The sequence below is a fragment of the Silurus aristotelis genome (assembly GCF_946808225.1).
Source record: "Silurus aristotelis genome assembly, chromosome: 25".
NCBI lineage: Eukaryota > Metazoa > Chordata > Actinopteri > Siluriformes > Siluridae > Silurus > Silurus aristotelis.
In genome coordinates, this window is record NC_139598.1 from 14,178,429 (window position 1) to 14,193,876 (window position 15,448).

The following is a 15,448-nucleotide window of genomic DNA, read 5'->3' on the forward strand; positions in this document are numbered from 1 at the left end:
CCTCTGTTGCCACTGCAGAGCTTTCTCTCTCTCTCTCTCTCTCTCTCTCTCTCTCTCTCTCTCTCTCCCTCTCTCTCTCTCGCTCTCTCTCCCCATGGCCTCTCTGTTCTGCTCTATTACCCCCGCATAAGCCTCGCGCCTTTTCCTGCGGGGAGAGGAGCAATTTCCTGTCGCCACGCGTTTGATCAAGTGCTAAAACCCACGCGATCAACACAGGGACAGATGTCGGCTCCAGATGGCCGCGCCGCACCACCCGGGGCAGCTGAGGGTCTGTGCCAGGATGGCAGAACGGCAGGGGGTGAGGGCAGCGGGCACCCTCCCTCCGCTCCAGCCCGACAAATGCAATTAGGCCCTTTAGCCACCGGTTACCCGCTCAGGCCGGCGCCGAGCATCAGAGGCCGTGATCAGTGTCTGCTACATGCAATATGCGAATTACAGCAGGACACAGAATCAGGGCATGATGGCACAGCTCAGAGGAAGGTAGGTGATCGGGGTGTCTCCGACTTGTTTTGGGGTAGTTCTGAGGATAAATGAACACGACTGATGGCTCGCTTCGCCATCGCACCTTCATGGTTTCCAGATTGACAGATCGTGCCAACATCTGTCATCTGCTCCGCTCCTGGACATTTTTTATTTATTTATTTATTTTCTTGTTACAAGGATCTGAGTTGCTATTTTATCCCCCTCATCATTTCTGAACGCCAGAGCGTGCCAGTGCAGGCTGAGCCGACGTCTTTGTCAGCTCTCCTCCTTCGATTAGCCCGAGTTGTGGCGATCTGTCATCTTCCAAAATGGCTGACAGATGCATCAATCTGCCGCTTTCTGTCTCCCTCTGACGCCAAAACGCCCAGGTGGACCTTTTCCAGCGAGAGTTTTTTTTTTTCCTTTTGCAGGCCTCCCATTTGCAAGAGGGCAGCGTTCCATGAGCCCATGTGGCCGGCAGACACAGCCATGTTGAAGAAGGGCTGTTAGGCTCACCTGCTCCCCGGAGTGAAGCATGCTGGGTAGGGGGATGCAGGCCACCGGGCACAGCTGGGGGTCCGGCGCAGAGCTCCTACTGGTGCCTCAGGCATTCTCCATGTCCATTAATGCGGCTGGTCAAAATAGGCAAAAGGGGTGTGTATAGATGTGTGTGTGTGTGTGTGTGCGTGCGCGCGCGCGTGTGTATGTATGTGCACTGAGTGTGTCTCTCAGCACGGGTCTCAGTAAACACATGTCGACTGGCTGCAACCAGTTTTAGGGAAAAAAGTAAAAGCAACAGTGTGTTTTTTTTATTATTATTATTTCATTGAGAAAGCGTGTGTGTGTGTGTGTGTGTGTGTGTGTGTGTGTGTGTGTGTGTGTGTGTGTGTGTGTAAGGCTGTAGGGCCTCTGAGTCACACACACCTAACCTGAGGTTATGGCACAGTCATTAGGAACATGTGCTGCCATTATTGTTACTGTGTGCTGTCACAATGTTGGAAACCCCCCCAGAAATGATCACCTGGTAGACAGAATTTTACTGTTTATATAAAAAGGGTTTAGAATTGTGAAAACAATTTTGTGAACGTATTTTTTGCAGTGTCTTGCACACCATAAAATGCATAATATATCCATCCAAACTGAGTTAACGTAATGCTTTTAGGTCCTTTTTTTTTTTTTTTTTGTGGATTTGTTTTCTCACATCCAGGAAGTGTATTTCTGACGTTTGTGAGTGACGTACAAATCACTAATTGATGTGTAAAAAAACGGTTTCTAGTTATTCGCATATTATAGCTCTCTTTATTCCGTCAGCGGCAGCAAATATCATTTTCAGTCAGCTATGAAAAGAGCTGCTCGCATCTCGAGGGACTTATCACAGAAACGGCGTTTAATTATGAGGAAGAATATCTCATTTTTAATATTCCGAATCGTTTTATTTATCAGATGGAAAGTGGGAGCTGGATCGTTTTCTAAGCTGTAATTGTGTACCTACGTGCGCCTGTGTGTGCGTGTGTGTGTGTGTGTGTGTGTGTGTGTGTGTGTGTGTGTGTGGGAATTATAGAGACAGAGAATTATTTTCAAAGAGAGAAGATGGAAGGGAAGAGTTGAAAGATGTAGTCACGCTTCTGCTTCCCTCAAAGACCTTTCATTTCTGGATTATGACTTGCTGGTAAATATTAAAAATATAGATATTTATTTCCCCCCATTTCACCGTGCACTCGGGCCACAATGTTCGTCACATGATGCAGAATTATTATAGCATTTCTTTTTTTTTCTTTTTTTTCACAAAGTCAGATAACTAGTATTAATATAAATATCTAAATATGACCTTTAAGAGTGAAATCCGTTACAAAATGTGTACAGATGTCTTTTTTTTTTTTAAACCCAGCATTAAGGATTTTACTGAAAAAGCAGAACATTTTCAGTGTGAAAAACGTGAGAATAGTAAGAGAAGAGTGCCCCCTGTTGGCTATAAACACACTCGCACTAAATCCTGAATGATCAACACGCACTTCTTAGTTTCTCAATAGATTTTGCAAGTGTATGCGTATGAAGCCATTGCCAGACACTGAATGCTTCTGAATCATTGTAGGAATTTTTATTTTTTTTACCCTGAGCATTGGATGAAGATGATACAGAGACTGCCAGGGTTTTTAAAATTCATTCAACACACAGATCTGGTCATTTCATTTCTTTACATACGCATTGAAATCAAGGCTAAAGGCTTTTTATCACACCAGCTTCTTGGATTAATCATATACTTCTTATTATTTTTGACAGGAAGTTGCATCATATAACTAGCCATAGTTACGGAGCGTATTCTGAAAATTCAGCTCACAAATATAAAAATATTTTTGTAACATTCTTGTTATAATAAGGCACAGTATAATTGTATGATTTTTATGTGTAGATACTACAAAGCATAAAATGAATAAAACTGCACAATTTCTCAATTTCCAACGTTTCATTTTGTAAAATAAAATGCACTCGAAATACACTAAAGTTCAAATATCAAATCCGAAATGTATACCGTATAAACGTTTTTTCTTCCAGATGTGTCAGGAGAAGTCCAGGTTCTCTGACCCTGTGCAGAATAGAGCGCCTGTTAACGGATGACGAGAGTAGAACCGGATGCGGCGTGATGTCACAAGCTTTGACGTGTTTCGCATTCTGAGATGCTTTTCTGCTCACCACGGATGAAGAGTGGTTACTGTAGCGTTCCGGTCAGTCGAGGGCTTTTCCACGCCGCAAAACTGTTGCTTCCTGTTTGTTTGATAATCCCAGAGCAACACGAGATTACAGTGTTTTGGAAATCACGTGAACAAAATCCAGTTAAAAACAACCTGTGTTCCTGGGATTTTCACGCACAGCAAGAGTATGCACCGTGTAGTATTTGAAACAAAAAGTCTACATTTATAATATAGAACTGGTTTTGGTATTGAACGTAGGAATACACGAGCATAGCAAATACACTTTCTTTTGTATTTGTTTTTGTTTTGGTCGTGTGTTTCTAATGGTATTTACTTGGTTTGTTTGTGTTTATTTCGTTCAATTTGATTTAATTACGAAAGTCACATTTAGAGATGTATCTCCTTTTTCAACACGCATCTTATCCAGAGCAACTTACAGGTATCTCATTTAAACAGCCGAGCCATGGAGGGTTAGGGCCTTGCAGAAGGGCCCGACTGGCAGCTTGGTGATACTAGGATTTAAACTCACAACATTCTGATTAGAAATCCAGCTCAGCTACCACTTCCTGTTACAGTCAAGAAGGCAGCGTGACAGTTACCACAAACATCCAACTTTCCGAATTCAGATCTCAACAGATGCAACATCGGAACGAACGCGACTGTAAGAACTTTCATCGATTCACAAAAATACTCCATTAACTCCACTGCAATCTGCCATTTGATCACAGTCGAAAGTATGGTTTCATGTCTGAGCAGGATATTATGAAATCATAAAAAGCGAGATTTAAATACTATTACATGCTGATGGCACTTCATTACGAATCCCCATGAACACGACCCGACCATCAGTACTGTAGTATATAATAAAGCATATGGGCAATAATCAATGCCTGCGGTAACCAGAGTTCATATCATTAGTGAGTAAAATTACAGCAATAAATTAATAAACATGATAATTAAATGTAAATCAAATGACGCATTAAAGCTGAGAAGCATGTTTGTATAGTTATGTTTATATTTACACCCAGAGACCAGGGTTTAGGTGGTCCTCACTATTTAGGTACGCTGTCATGAAATGATTGCAGGGTGTATTTTTGTTTAAACTACAAACCAGTTATTTACTGTTATATACATTTTTTTTTTTTTGTCGAAATGTAGCATCGTGTGAATGCTGGAACAGAGGCAGTGGGTTTATGTTTGTGCGTCGAGGTTTTCGCCGGCCCCTGTTCCAGCTCGTGTCGCAGTCATTTGTGAGGGACAGATGGACGAAAAACAAAAGCTGATGCGCCTAACTATGAGTTTTACAGCAAACTATTAAAGTCCTGCGCTGTTTATCCACAAACATTTGAATACCTGTCTTCAGGCCAGTTTAATTATCCTCCCCCTTCTGTCCATCCCTCGCCACTTTGTCGTCTCCCAGTGAAAGAGAGAGAGAGAGAGATTTGTTTCTGTTTTCATTAAGATATGACTGCAGTGCTGGAATGGCGTGACTGTATTTCAGCACTTCCACAAAGTAGCTCGGCTCTTCTCGGTTTGCACGAGGGCCTTTCTCCTGCAAAGTCAAAGCAATTAAAGCGGCCTGTGATGGCGGCTTTTGAAATCGCGGCGCCTCGATACGTGCACTCCTGTGATTCACTTCGATTCATCATTACGGAGCACTTAGATGTGTAATTCCGTCATTTACATCTCACGTCCTTTCATGTCCACCTCTTTAACGGTGCGTTTAAAGCCATTATTAGGCTGCGAACAGCGAAGTACGAGCGGCAAAAAAGCCCCCGATTCAGGAGCGACGAGAGCCACTGCACCATATACTGTGGGAATGTAGAGGCGGTTTTTAATTATCTGGACTTGGTACAGGATGCCGGGGGTTTTTGATTGTTTAAATGAAGCAGCTGGTTTATTGTCTCCGCTTAATTCCTCCATTGTTTTTGGAATATGTCAGACTTCTTTATTCTTTTATCAGGTGCGCTGCAGGAGGAGGAACACAATAGCCCTCATAGCGGCTGCGCTGGCCGACGCACAAAGGCTCTGGGCACAAAAAAAAAAAAAGGGGGAAAAAAAAACGCACCCCAGGCCAGGCGCAAATTACACTTTTCTCCAGCTCAGCTCCCTCTTCCCTTTCATATATGTGCTCTTATGTGTAACACTGTAGCTCAGACATATATAAACACAGCACGGCTTAAATAATAGCACTCGGATAATAACCGTGACACTCTGTATCAGGGTGACATCAGTTCTGCGTGCTGTCGGTGGATTTTCTGTGGTCACTGAATGCCTCTGTGACACACACTGATACATTACTGAGATCATGTGACTTATTGTGAACAGTGTGTGTTTCCAAGCCATACATGTTTCCTTCATTTTGATTTCAGCATTTCTTTTTTTTTCTTATTTATAAATGTTGAATATCCTTATGTGAGCAGTGTGTTCTCTATAAAACACTCGATATATTACTATCCAAAATATACACTAACATATTTAATGTTTTCCCAGAACGCTACTCGTCCCCAACGTTATACATGCAGTCGATGTTGTTCATCCGAGTGAAAGTCATCAACAGTTTCTCAGCATTTCTTCTCGTATTTTTTTATATACTACTTTATCATAAAAATAACGGCTATTCGATTCTCATATGCAATAAGCCAGGACATGTAAAGATGCTTTATGACGATGTCCATTGTTAAAAGGCGCTATACAAATAAAAATGAATTTAATTGCTATGCGACAGCGAAGTGGGCGTGGCCAGCCGCGATAGGGACATGGGCATATTGATCAAACCCGGATTTATTTACGAAGTGTTTCCTTATTATTTATTATTTAGTTTAAAAAAATAGATCGTAATATATCAGTCTTACTACTAATCCTCTCACACTTTCAAAAATATTTTTGCGAGAAACAAACAAAAACAAACCCTGCAAGCCCAGGTGAGCTTTTTGACAATGGATCATTTCTGGGATTTTTTTTGCTCCCGCTGCGTTCGTGATGAGCTGTTAATGAAACGTTTCTGCGCTTTCAGGGGGGGTTGACTGGTGTTGAGTCGCTCTCCCTGTGGCAGGTGACAGTTCAGATGTGCACTGATGTTAACTGCTGCCGAGTGCGGTGGGAGTTCTGTTATTTTAATTAGAAGATAAGGATTGAGAGTCTCTCCAGGCAGTTTGTGGTGTCGGTGACAGGATCCAACTGATGATGAGGATGAATATGATTCGCCCGCTGATACACCTGCTCATGCGTTCTCGTAGCTTTTATGAGGCGAGACACATGCTTCAAATCAGAACCGCGTACAAACCGACAGAGAATGCCATGGCGGCTGTAAAGCACATACCCGTTTACCTGTACGTGGTACCACGATCCTGGTTACCTTTTATACTATACATTTGTAACGGACATGTTGGCGTTGCAATTGCGAAATGCTCCCTCCACCCTGTTTCCTTAGCCAACAGCTGGACAGGAATCGCAGGTCCTTCATGATGCTGGAACGCTCTGTCGGAGTGTTTGCACGTCTCTGAGAGCTAACAGAGCGCTTTAATTAATTGTCCAGCTTTCCCTTTGAAACAATGTCCTAATTCTGCCATTTAGCAACGGCATATCATAGTTTGTTGTTATCTCTGCAGCCAGATTTTGGTAAATAGTCATATTAAAAACTTTAATCTCCTGAATGGAAAATGAAGCACGCCTGAAAGCCCCGTCATGTGCAGTGATAAATATTATCTAAGCTTAAACCCTCCCTCTTATCCACCGCTCACCACCCTCCCAGCTGTCTCTCCCTATTGTTCTGTTAATAAATATGTTCCTAACAATACAGTAGAACGGTTAAAAAAAACTAAAGAAAGTACTGCACACCTTTTCTTCTTGGTGTAGTTGTAGTATTACCAGACACTACAGTACTTACATGACACGGTGTGCAGCTTATGCATGTCTTACGCTACTTCTTTTGCGGCAAAACATTTGAATAATCAATGAAGATGTCGCTGGTGTCTCAATCCAAACAGGACTTCTGGCGATCAGTTGTTACTGAAAAGTTTAAGAGAACTACATAACCATCTTTTATTCAAGATGGATGTGCTGATCTACTTGTTTGAATTTTTTCTTAGCTCATACATCTTGTGTGTCATGGCACAATAAATGCCCTCAAAACACACACCAATCAGGTATAATTTTATGACCACCTGCCTAACATTGTGTCTTGACAGTTCTGACTTGTCAGGCATTACCAGCATTAACTTCTTCAGCAGTTTGAGATACAGGAGCTTGTCTGTTGGATCGGACCACACGGACTGGCCTTCGCTCCCCTTCTGCATCAAGGAGCCTCGGCAGCCCATGACCCTGTCGTCAGTTCAACACTGTTCCTTCCTCAGACCACTTTTGATAGATACTGACCACTGCAGACCAGGAACGTCCCACATGCGCTGCAGTTCTGGAGATGTTTTTGTGTTTGACATTTTGTGGTTTTTTTTTATCTCTAACAGGTGGCCAGCTCTGGTGCACCACTACTAAGAACATAATGGAAGGTGAAGAGCTTGTGGCGTTCGTGGTGGACTTTGACTCTCGGCTACATTCGGTCAACCACATGTCCCTGAGCGAGGGCATGTACCCAGCACGTCTTCTAGACACCATCCAGCTCCTACCACAGCAAGCCGCAATGGCGTCCATTCTCCCCACCGCCATAGTTAACAGTAAGGCTACGAATATGAAATCCTGCTAAATATCAACATCTCTACTCTGTAAAAGCATTGTATGTGCAGACCCTCAGGCACACATACTGTAGTACACTAATACAGTCCTCCGTCCTGCAGGCTGTAAAGGTGTTGCATATGGACACTGACTGTGTTTGCCAGTATCTTATTTCTTTATACATTTTATACAGTTATCCATACATTACCCTCTGTACCAGGGATCCCAGGATAAACAGAACTGACCTTCAGTGTAGTTTACAGCAAATTATTTTTTTCCTAATATGTTAATCGCAAAAATTCAAGCCATGTGTAAACACGGTTGGTTGACTTACTAAAGGGTATCAAGGGTTCACCGTGACAGGAAGGATACTACCAACAGATGGTGCCCTGTTTTAGATTGCCCTTGAGGTAAGGGCACCAACTTACTGGCATCAGTTTTAGCCGTTGTGCTATTTCAAGTTCAGTAGCCCACAAAACTGTTCAAAAGAATATCTGACCGAAAAACACTACCAGCAACTACATTAATAAACTACAAGGGGCGTTCAAGTCAAGTAATGTTACAGCTTTAAAAATGGACACTGTACTAACAGTACTACACACAAGTAAGCGGCTAATTTGTCCTATTACTGATAGATGGCACACAGTCCAGAGACCGTTAATCAAGATGGCAGACAACAGTTTGAATGCATTTATGGAACAGCGTGTGGTGATGAGGTTTTATGTGAACAAGTATCTACAGAAGACTTGAAGCACAGAACAGTGATGAGACTCTCAGCCGCAGTAAGACATCCGAATGGTATAAATGTTTCTAAGATGACCAAACGTCCGTCAGTGACAATCCCAGTCACGGCCGTTCCCAGCGAACAACAGTCATTCTTGGCGAGTGAAATGCTTGATCCTGGATACTCTACGTATAACATTTCGTGTAATCAGAATTCATCAGGATATTCTAGAATGGTTCAGGCATACTGAATGTTTCTATGCCGAATCTTTCCAGGCATTAGTTAAACTCTGGGACAAGTGTATAAATGTAGCAGGGGAGTATGTAGAAAAATTTTGCAGATTACACTCCTTGAAATTTGTTCTTTTATTTTTAAACTCAAACGTCCTGGTTTGACTTGAATGCCCCTCATACATAGTGCAAAAGGACATGATCAAAGATTTGAAGTTAGTCAAATTTCCCCCATTACCCCAACCTGAATACAATCAATGCTATATAGTGTGTTTATATTGTGTAAATGTACCTGTGCTAATTATATTGCTATTGCTACTTCGTGCAGAGGACATCTTCCCTTGTAAGGCTTGTGGAATCTGGTTCAGAAGTGAGAGGAACCTGCAGGCTCATCTGATGTACTATTGTAGTGGACGGCAGAGGGACCCTGACAGTGTAACTGAGGAGAATGAAGTGAACCCCCACCAGACCCCGAGCACATGTCCTTTCCCACAATGCAACAAGAGTTTTGTTACTCCACGTGCCCTGGAAATGCACCTGAACACACACAGTGGTAAGTGTGCATCTTAATAAAAATTCTGCAGGCAAAAAGAAACGTTTGATCAGTTTAGTTTAGTGGTGGACAAAGTACGCAAATCGTGTACTTGAGTAAAAGTAGAGGTACAAAGTAAAAGTGCAAAATTATATGCCTTCAAATTAAATTAAATATACAAATTATTTGTTTATTTATACATATATATTTAAGATAAAAAAATTTATTATGGCTCCAAATATATATCATGAGTCCAATAACCTTTTTTTCACGTACTTAAAATAAAAACACACAAATAAGGTCACGGGTGTTGTGGCAAGTTAATGCGAGATAGTATGTGTAACATGAGTGCACCAATTCTGATCTCTTACTTTAATCTTCCTCAGGTGTCAAAATGGAAGAGACCCTCCCTCCTGGCACCAGCCTGAAATGCACAATCTGCAACTACACAGCGGATTCGCTCATTACATTCCAGCACCACATCCTCACTCACCTCTCACAGGCGGCCTTCAGATGTAATCACTGCCATATCAGCTTCCAGAACCACAGGGAACTTTTGCAGCATCAGGACTTACATGGCCACTCCGGCAAGATCCACAGGGAGAGCGACAATGAGCAATCACCACGGGGGACAGAGGAAAGTCTGCAGACCCGAACAGAGCTAGCTGCCAGAAAGGAGGTTGTCATGCAGAGCCCCAAAACTGTGGTCAACAAGGACAGTGCCCCCGATGGAGAGCTGGAAAGAAATGAGAAAAAGCTTGTGCTTGGACTTCAGAAAGGAGAAAGCCATCCGGGAGCCAAGGCCAGTTTCTCTTACACCAGGATCAAGTCAGAGCCTTCCAGTCCCAGACTGGCCTCCTCACCAGTTCAGCACAACATGGGACCCACATTTCCCATGGGCCCATTCTTGTCACAGTTTGCATTTTCCCAAGACATTTCAGTGGTGCCCCAAGCATCTGAGATTTTAGCCAAAATGTCTGAACTTGTGCACCGCAGACTACGTCATGGAGGGAACAGTTACCCACCAGTCATCTACAGCCCTCTGATGCCAAAAGGGGCAACCTGCTTTGAGTGTAACATAACTTTTAATAATCTGGACAACTACCTTGTCCACAAAAAGCACTACTGCAATAGTCGCTGGCAGCACATGACAAAATCCCCTGATTTCTCCACTGTTTCAGACAAGGTGACAGACTCTGTAAGTCCAAACAGTGGCCACACCTCAGTGGGACTGCTTGCTGGATGTCACCCACAAGAAACTGATCATCTAATGCCATCGCCATGCTTGAATTCCTCCGTTTTGGACATTATCAATTCCAGTGGTAAAGTGCCTGATAAGGACCTCGGTGGACAAGTAAAAAAAGTGACCACACCAACAGGTGTTGAAGAAAGACTCAATGGTAAGCAGGCTGAAGTCAAAAGTCCAAACACGTCCTTAGGAGACGGTGAGCAAGATCCAAACAAAACCACTTGTGAGGCCTGCAACATCACTTTCAGTCGTCATGAAACGTTCATGGTCCACAAGCAGTACTACTGTGCTACGCGCCATGACCCACCAATGAAGCGCATGTCTACTAACAAGGTCCCCGCCATGCAGAGAACCATGAGGACACGCAAACGCAGGAAGATGTATGAAATGTGCCTGCCAGACCAGGAACAGAGGCAGGCAATGGGGGCCCAGCCTGGATTTCTTGGTGTTTCATCTTTGGGAAATCCCTGTACGTCTCAAGAAACCGTGGAAGGCCTGGCTGACCGTTTCCATCCGCGTTGTGACGTTTTTTCAGGAATGGTCCCAAAACACCTTGAGGCTTCCCTTACTGTCACAAAATCTATCCTTGCTCCCAAAAGCAATGCCCTTACTGACACGCAAGAACTGGATGCACCCATCGATCTTAGCAAAAAGTGTTCGCTAGTCTCTGACAAGACATGTAACTCACCCAAAAGACTTTTGGACTACCATGAATGCACCGTTTGCAAGATCAGTTTCAACAAAGTGGAGAATTACTTAGCTCATAAACAGAACTTTTGCCCAGTTACCGCAGCTCAGCACAACGAGATCGCTGGCATCGAACAGTCTGTGTTTCCAAACATGAAGATTGAAGGCACCAATCCTGAAGATATATTTGACAAGAGCCCTGTAAAGTCTGAGAAAAATGGCGGCACCAAGGTGACTGTGCAAAACGGCAGTTTGTTCCCTCAACACCTTGGTCCTATGCCCGAGCTAAAGACTTTCACTGACTCCCAGCTCCTGCCCTCCAAAGAAGTGTTCCTGCCACACGGCCTTTACCCTGGAGCAATAAAAAAAATCAAAACAACTGAGCCAATATCGCCATATTTCGGGATAAAGCCTAGTGATTTCCTGGCAGGAGGCATGGTTAAACAGGGTGAACCCAGTGATCAAGAGCAGGGTACCAATGGAGCTATTGAGGAAGGCAAAGAGCAACCGGCACCTAATGGGTGCCCTCAGTCTGGCAAAGACCCACTGCCCCTGCTCCCGAAAAACAGGGGAATGGTCATCGTCAACGGTGGGCACAAAGTGGACGACAGCCAATCATCTGTACCCACTCAGCAAGAGAATCAGCCCAATAGCGCATCGCCAATGGACGGGCAAAAATCTCCCACATGGAGCTCTGAGAACCCCCCAAATCCCAACGGCAGCACGTCCCCCACATCGAAATCGCCGGTCGAGGAGGCGCCGCCCGTTGTGGCCAAGGGCATAAACGGTTTGGCTCAGCCAGCCGGAAGCGGAAAGTACTGCCGCCTGTGTGACATCCAGTTCAATAACTTATCAAACTTTATCACTCACAAGAAGTTCTATTGCTCGTCACATGCCGCCGAGCACGTGAAATGAAATCTCAACTTTCCCTCCACCTCTCCCTTTCTCCTCCTTCTCTCTTTTTTCGCTACACTGTCGTGTCTGGAATAGTGCATCATGCAGTTTTATATGCTGCTTGTGGACAATCAAGAGCTTCAACTTTAATTTTTTTTTTTTCATCGAGACTTTGATGCAAAACTTTTGTCAAAAAAAAGATTCCATGTGTAATATTGGTGCCACTTTCACGTTTATTTATTTTACGATCAGTATTAATAGGAGTAGTGACCTTAATTTAAAGACAAAAGGAAATTTATATCAGAGTTGTTTGTAATGTTATTGTATAGTCATTCTTGTGTAGCAATCATTGTTTACACTGTATTGTAGGTTCAACAAGACGATAGACAATACAAAAACGGAAATGCATTTTAGACACAGAAAAAATAGCTACTGAAGCACTTGTGCATTCTTATTTGCCGTGTTTTTTTTTTGTTTGTTTGTTTGTTTTTTTGTATATGCCTAAATGTCATTTGCAGAACTCAAGACTTCTCAACCTTAAACACAGTTTGGAAGGAAAACCAGGCACAACTCTGCATCTCATATTTTGGCATATACAGTACTATACATCCAGCTTCACATCTGTATGTAGCTGTTGGTTTATGTCCTTTTTTTTTTTTCTTTCCTTTCTTTTTTTCTAACTCAGAAGTGCGTGTTTTTCATCATGATTACGGCGTTCTTGTATAGTTCTCGTATTTCAGTTTGCGATCCATTTTGGTCTCCCTTTTTAAAAATTTGCTCTCAATGCAATACTTTGTAAAAAAAAAACGACAAAAAAAAAAGGAAATGAAAGCAGTATTAGGAGAATGGGAACATGGCAGATATTTCTATCTCCTTAACAACAATTGTACGAAAGTAATTTTATTGATGTTACTTAAAAAAAAGGGGGTGGGAGAGGATTTGGGGAGGGATGGTATTAAAAAAAATTATAAAAAGAAGAAAAAAAAAGATCATTCCAATGTCCTTATAATGGAAAAAAAAATATTTCTTAAAAATGTTGTTGCTATGCATGTATATGGATGGAATAAAATTCCAGCGCTGTTGGAAATTTTTATTTTGATGTGGTGTCATAATTAAACCTTAATCCTCAGGATAAACTCGATGTCTTGGTTTTCTTTGAAGCAAATAAAAAAAAAACACAGCACACATTTGACAAAGTTGAAAGAATCAACTAATCAGACTATTTAATAAAAAAAAAAAAAAATCCTAATATTGTCCAATTTTTGGCCAATCAGCTGAATCAGTGAATGATAAATGATTTGCACACAGGAACAGGAAGTGCGGTGGCGTTGGGAAGAGGTGAACAGGGTCTCACTGACTCATTGCATGTCTGATTTGCCTCTTTGACACGAGCTCCAGTAAATGTTTGCTTACCGATGACGCCTTTTTAGAGATCATGTGACGATCCGCCCCCTGAATGTGTATGAGCTTGGCCTGGGGGTACGCTCGCTTTAAACACTCTCTCTGCACATCAGCAAAAACCTAACACACACAAACACACACACACACACACACATACACACACACACACAACAAATGCCGAGGCTATAATGTCTTTTTTCAACTTTTCTATTTAAATAGATCTACAGATCTATTTAACTTGATAGGACCCCACTTTTGGGTCTCACAGCTAAAAATGATCAGATTAAATCAGTTTGCTACATTTACAATTTAGGTATCTTTAGAAAGAAGACACTTTCCATCATCGCTCTAAAAAATGTTATATACTCATATAGACAGGTGTGTGGCTTTCCCAATCAAGTCCAAATGGAAAGCACCTGAGTTAAATATATGAGTGTCACAGCAAAGGGTCTGAAAACCTAAGACCATGTGACCAGTTTTTCTTTTTTTAATAAATCTGCAAAAATGTCAACAATTCTGTGTTTTTCTGTCAATATGGGGTGCTATGTGTACAGTCATGAGGAAAAGAAATGAACTTAAATGACTATAGCAAATAGCTGCAACATAACAAAGAGTAAAAATTTAAGGAGGGTCTGAATACTTTCCGTACCCACTGTACGCTGAAAAATGTGCCTTGAAATGTTTTTACCTTTATATCAGATATAGATATATAAATAAATAAATACATGAAATAAGTCCTGGAGCAATCCAAAAAAGTACTGGGTTGAAAACCACGTTTATATTTCAAATGTAATGAAGAAATCATAAAAAAGAAATTGATTCCTCCAAACATTTTCATTACAACTGTTAGACTCCTGTGGTCATTGATACAAACTGCATTCATAATAATAACAACTCACAATTGTTCTACATGTTTGGCTCGTCACACATAGTGCATTGAAATGGCTGGAATTTGTACACGTTACTCGCACGTACGCACACCCGCTTCGATGTCACAAGCTTGTGTGTCAAATTAGAGACGTCACAAACGACTGTAATGTTTTACTTCCTTCTTGATTCTGATCGAACGAAAGGATCGAGTAGATCACACTTACTCGGTTGAGGGGAGCAGGAAGCTGTTCGTCGAACGAGTCTCCGATGAAAACGCTCAGGGATATTCTGCTGGATAGCAGCTTGAACTTGGAGATCTCTCTGTGGAGGAAAAAAAGGAGTGAAACATGACAAATCGATGAGGGATAGAGGGCAGATTGGTTCGAGTCGCAGTCACTAATCGATAGCTGTATCTGTGTGTGTAGGGTGGGGTTTACCTGACTTGAGACGCGCTCTCATTCAGGAAGTAGTGCTCGTCCACGGCGCTGCTTTGGTGTGCCGGGTTACTCAAAAGGTATTTCTGATCCGGGGGAAAGTGAGAGCAGGATTCCACAATTCACTATTTAAAATATTTCATTGTACAAGAAAGTGTTTTGTTGACATGGACATGGAATCGTAAGTCATGGCATTTTTACCTCAAAATGACCACAAAATTGTATTGGATACGGTGGCATGATATTTTCCCTTCACTTGGACTAGAAGACCCAAACCTGCTCCAGCACAAAGCCTGCTTCATGATTTGCTTTAGATGGGTTGGCCTGGAAGATCTCCTGCTATAGAGCTCTGACCTCAATCCTATTGAACACATTTGGGATGAATTGGAGCTCAGCTCAGGCCTGCTCACCTCACCTACATCAGCACCTGACTTTACTAACACCCTTGTGTCTGAATGAGCACACAGTCTAGTAAAACATCCTCCCAGACGTGTGAAGGTTTTTCTAACAGGAACTAAATGTTAAATGAATGGAGTCATTTTCAGTTCAATAATTTCCACTCCCATTGTGCGTGATATTTATTTCTCGCCGACTTTTTCCAATC

The 15,448-nt window shown here is 42.3% G+C and overlaps 2 protein-coding genes across 3 annotated transcripts in view; one reads left to right on the plus strand and one right to left on the minus strand.

Annotated features, from left to right (window-relative positions):
- Nucleotides 1–13,275, plus strand: part of zfpm2a (zinc finger protein, FOG family member 2a) — a 167,007-nt gene extending 153,732 nt beyond the window's left edge. For both annotated transcript variants that reach the window (XM_083529853.1, XM_083529854.1), the window contains exons 6-8: nt 7,619–7,825; nt 9,106–9,330; nt 9,696–13,275. In XM_083529853.1, coding sequence (XP_083385979.1) covers nt 7,619–7,825; nt 9,106–9,330; nt 9,696–12,160 — 2,897 coding nt within the window. In that variant the 3' untranslated portion in view covers nt 12,161–13,275. The remainder of the gene's footprint in view (nt 1–7,618; nt 7,826–9,105; nt 9,331–9,695) is intronic.
- LOC310719844 (uncharacterized protein) overlaps nt 12,348–15,448 on the minus strand; it is a 32,820-nt gene continuing 29,719 nt past the window's right edge. The window contains exons 9-11 of the mRNA XM_083530010.1: nt 14,848–14,930; nt 14,635–14,731; nt 12,348–13,660 (exon numbers count right to left, since the gene is read on the minus strand). Coding sequence (XP_083386136.1) covers nt 13,490–13,660; nt 14,635–14,731; nt 14,848–14,930 — 351 coding nt within the window. The 3' untranslated portion in view covers nt 12,348–13,489. The remainder of the gene's footprint in view (nt 13,661–14,634; nt 14,732–14,847; nt 14,931–15,448) is intronic.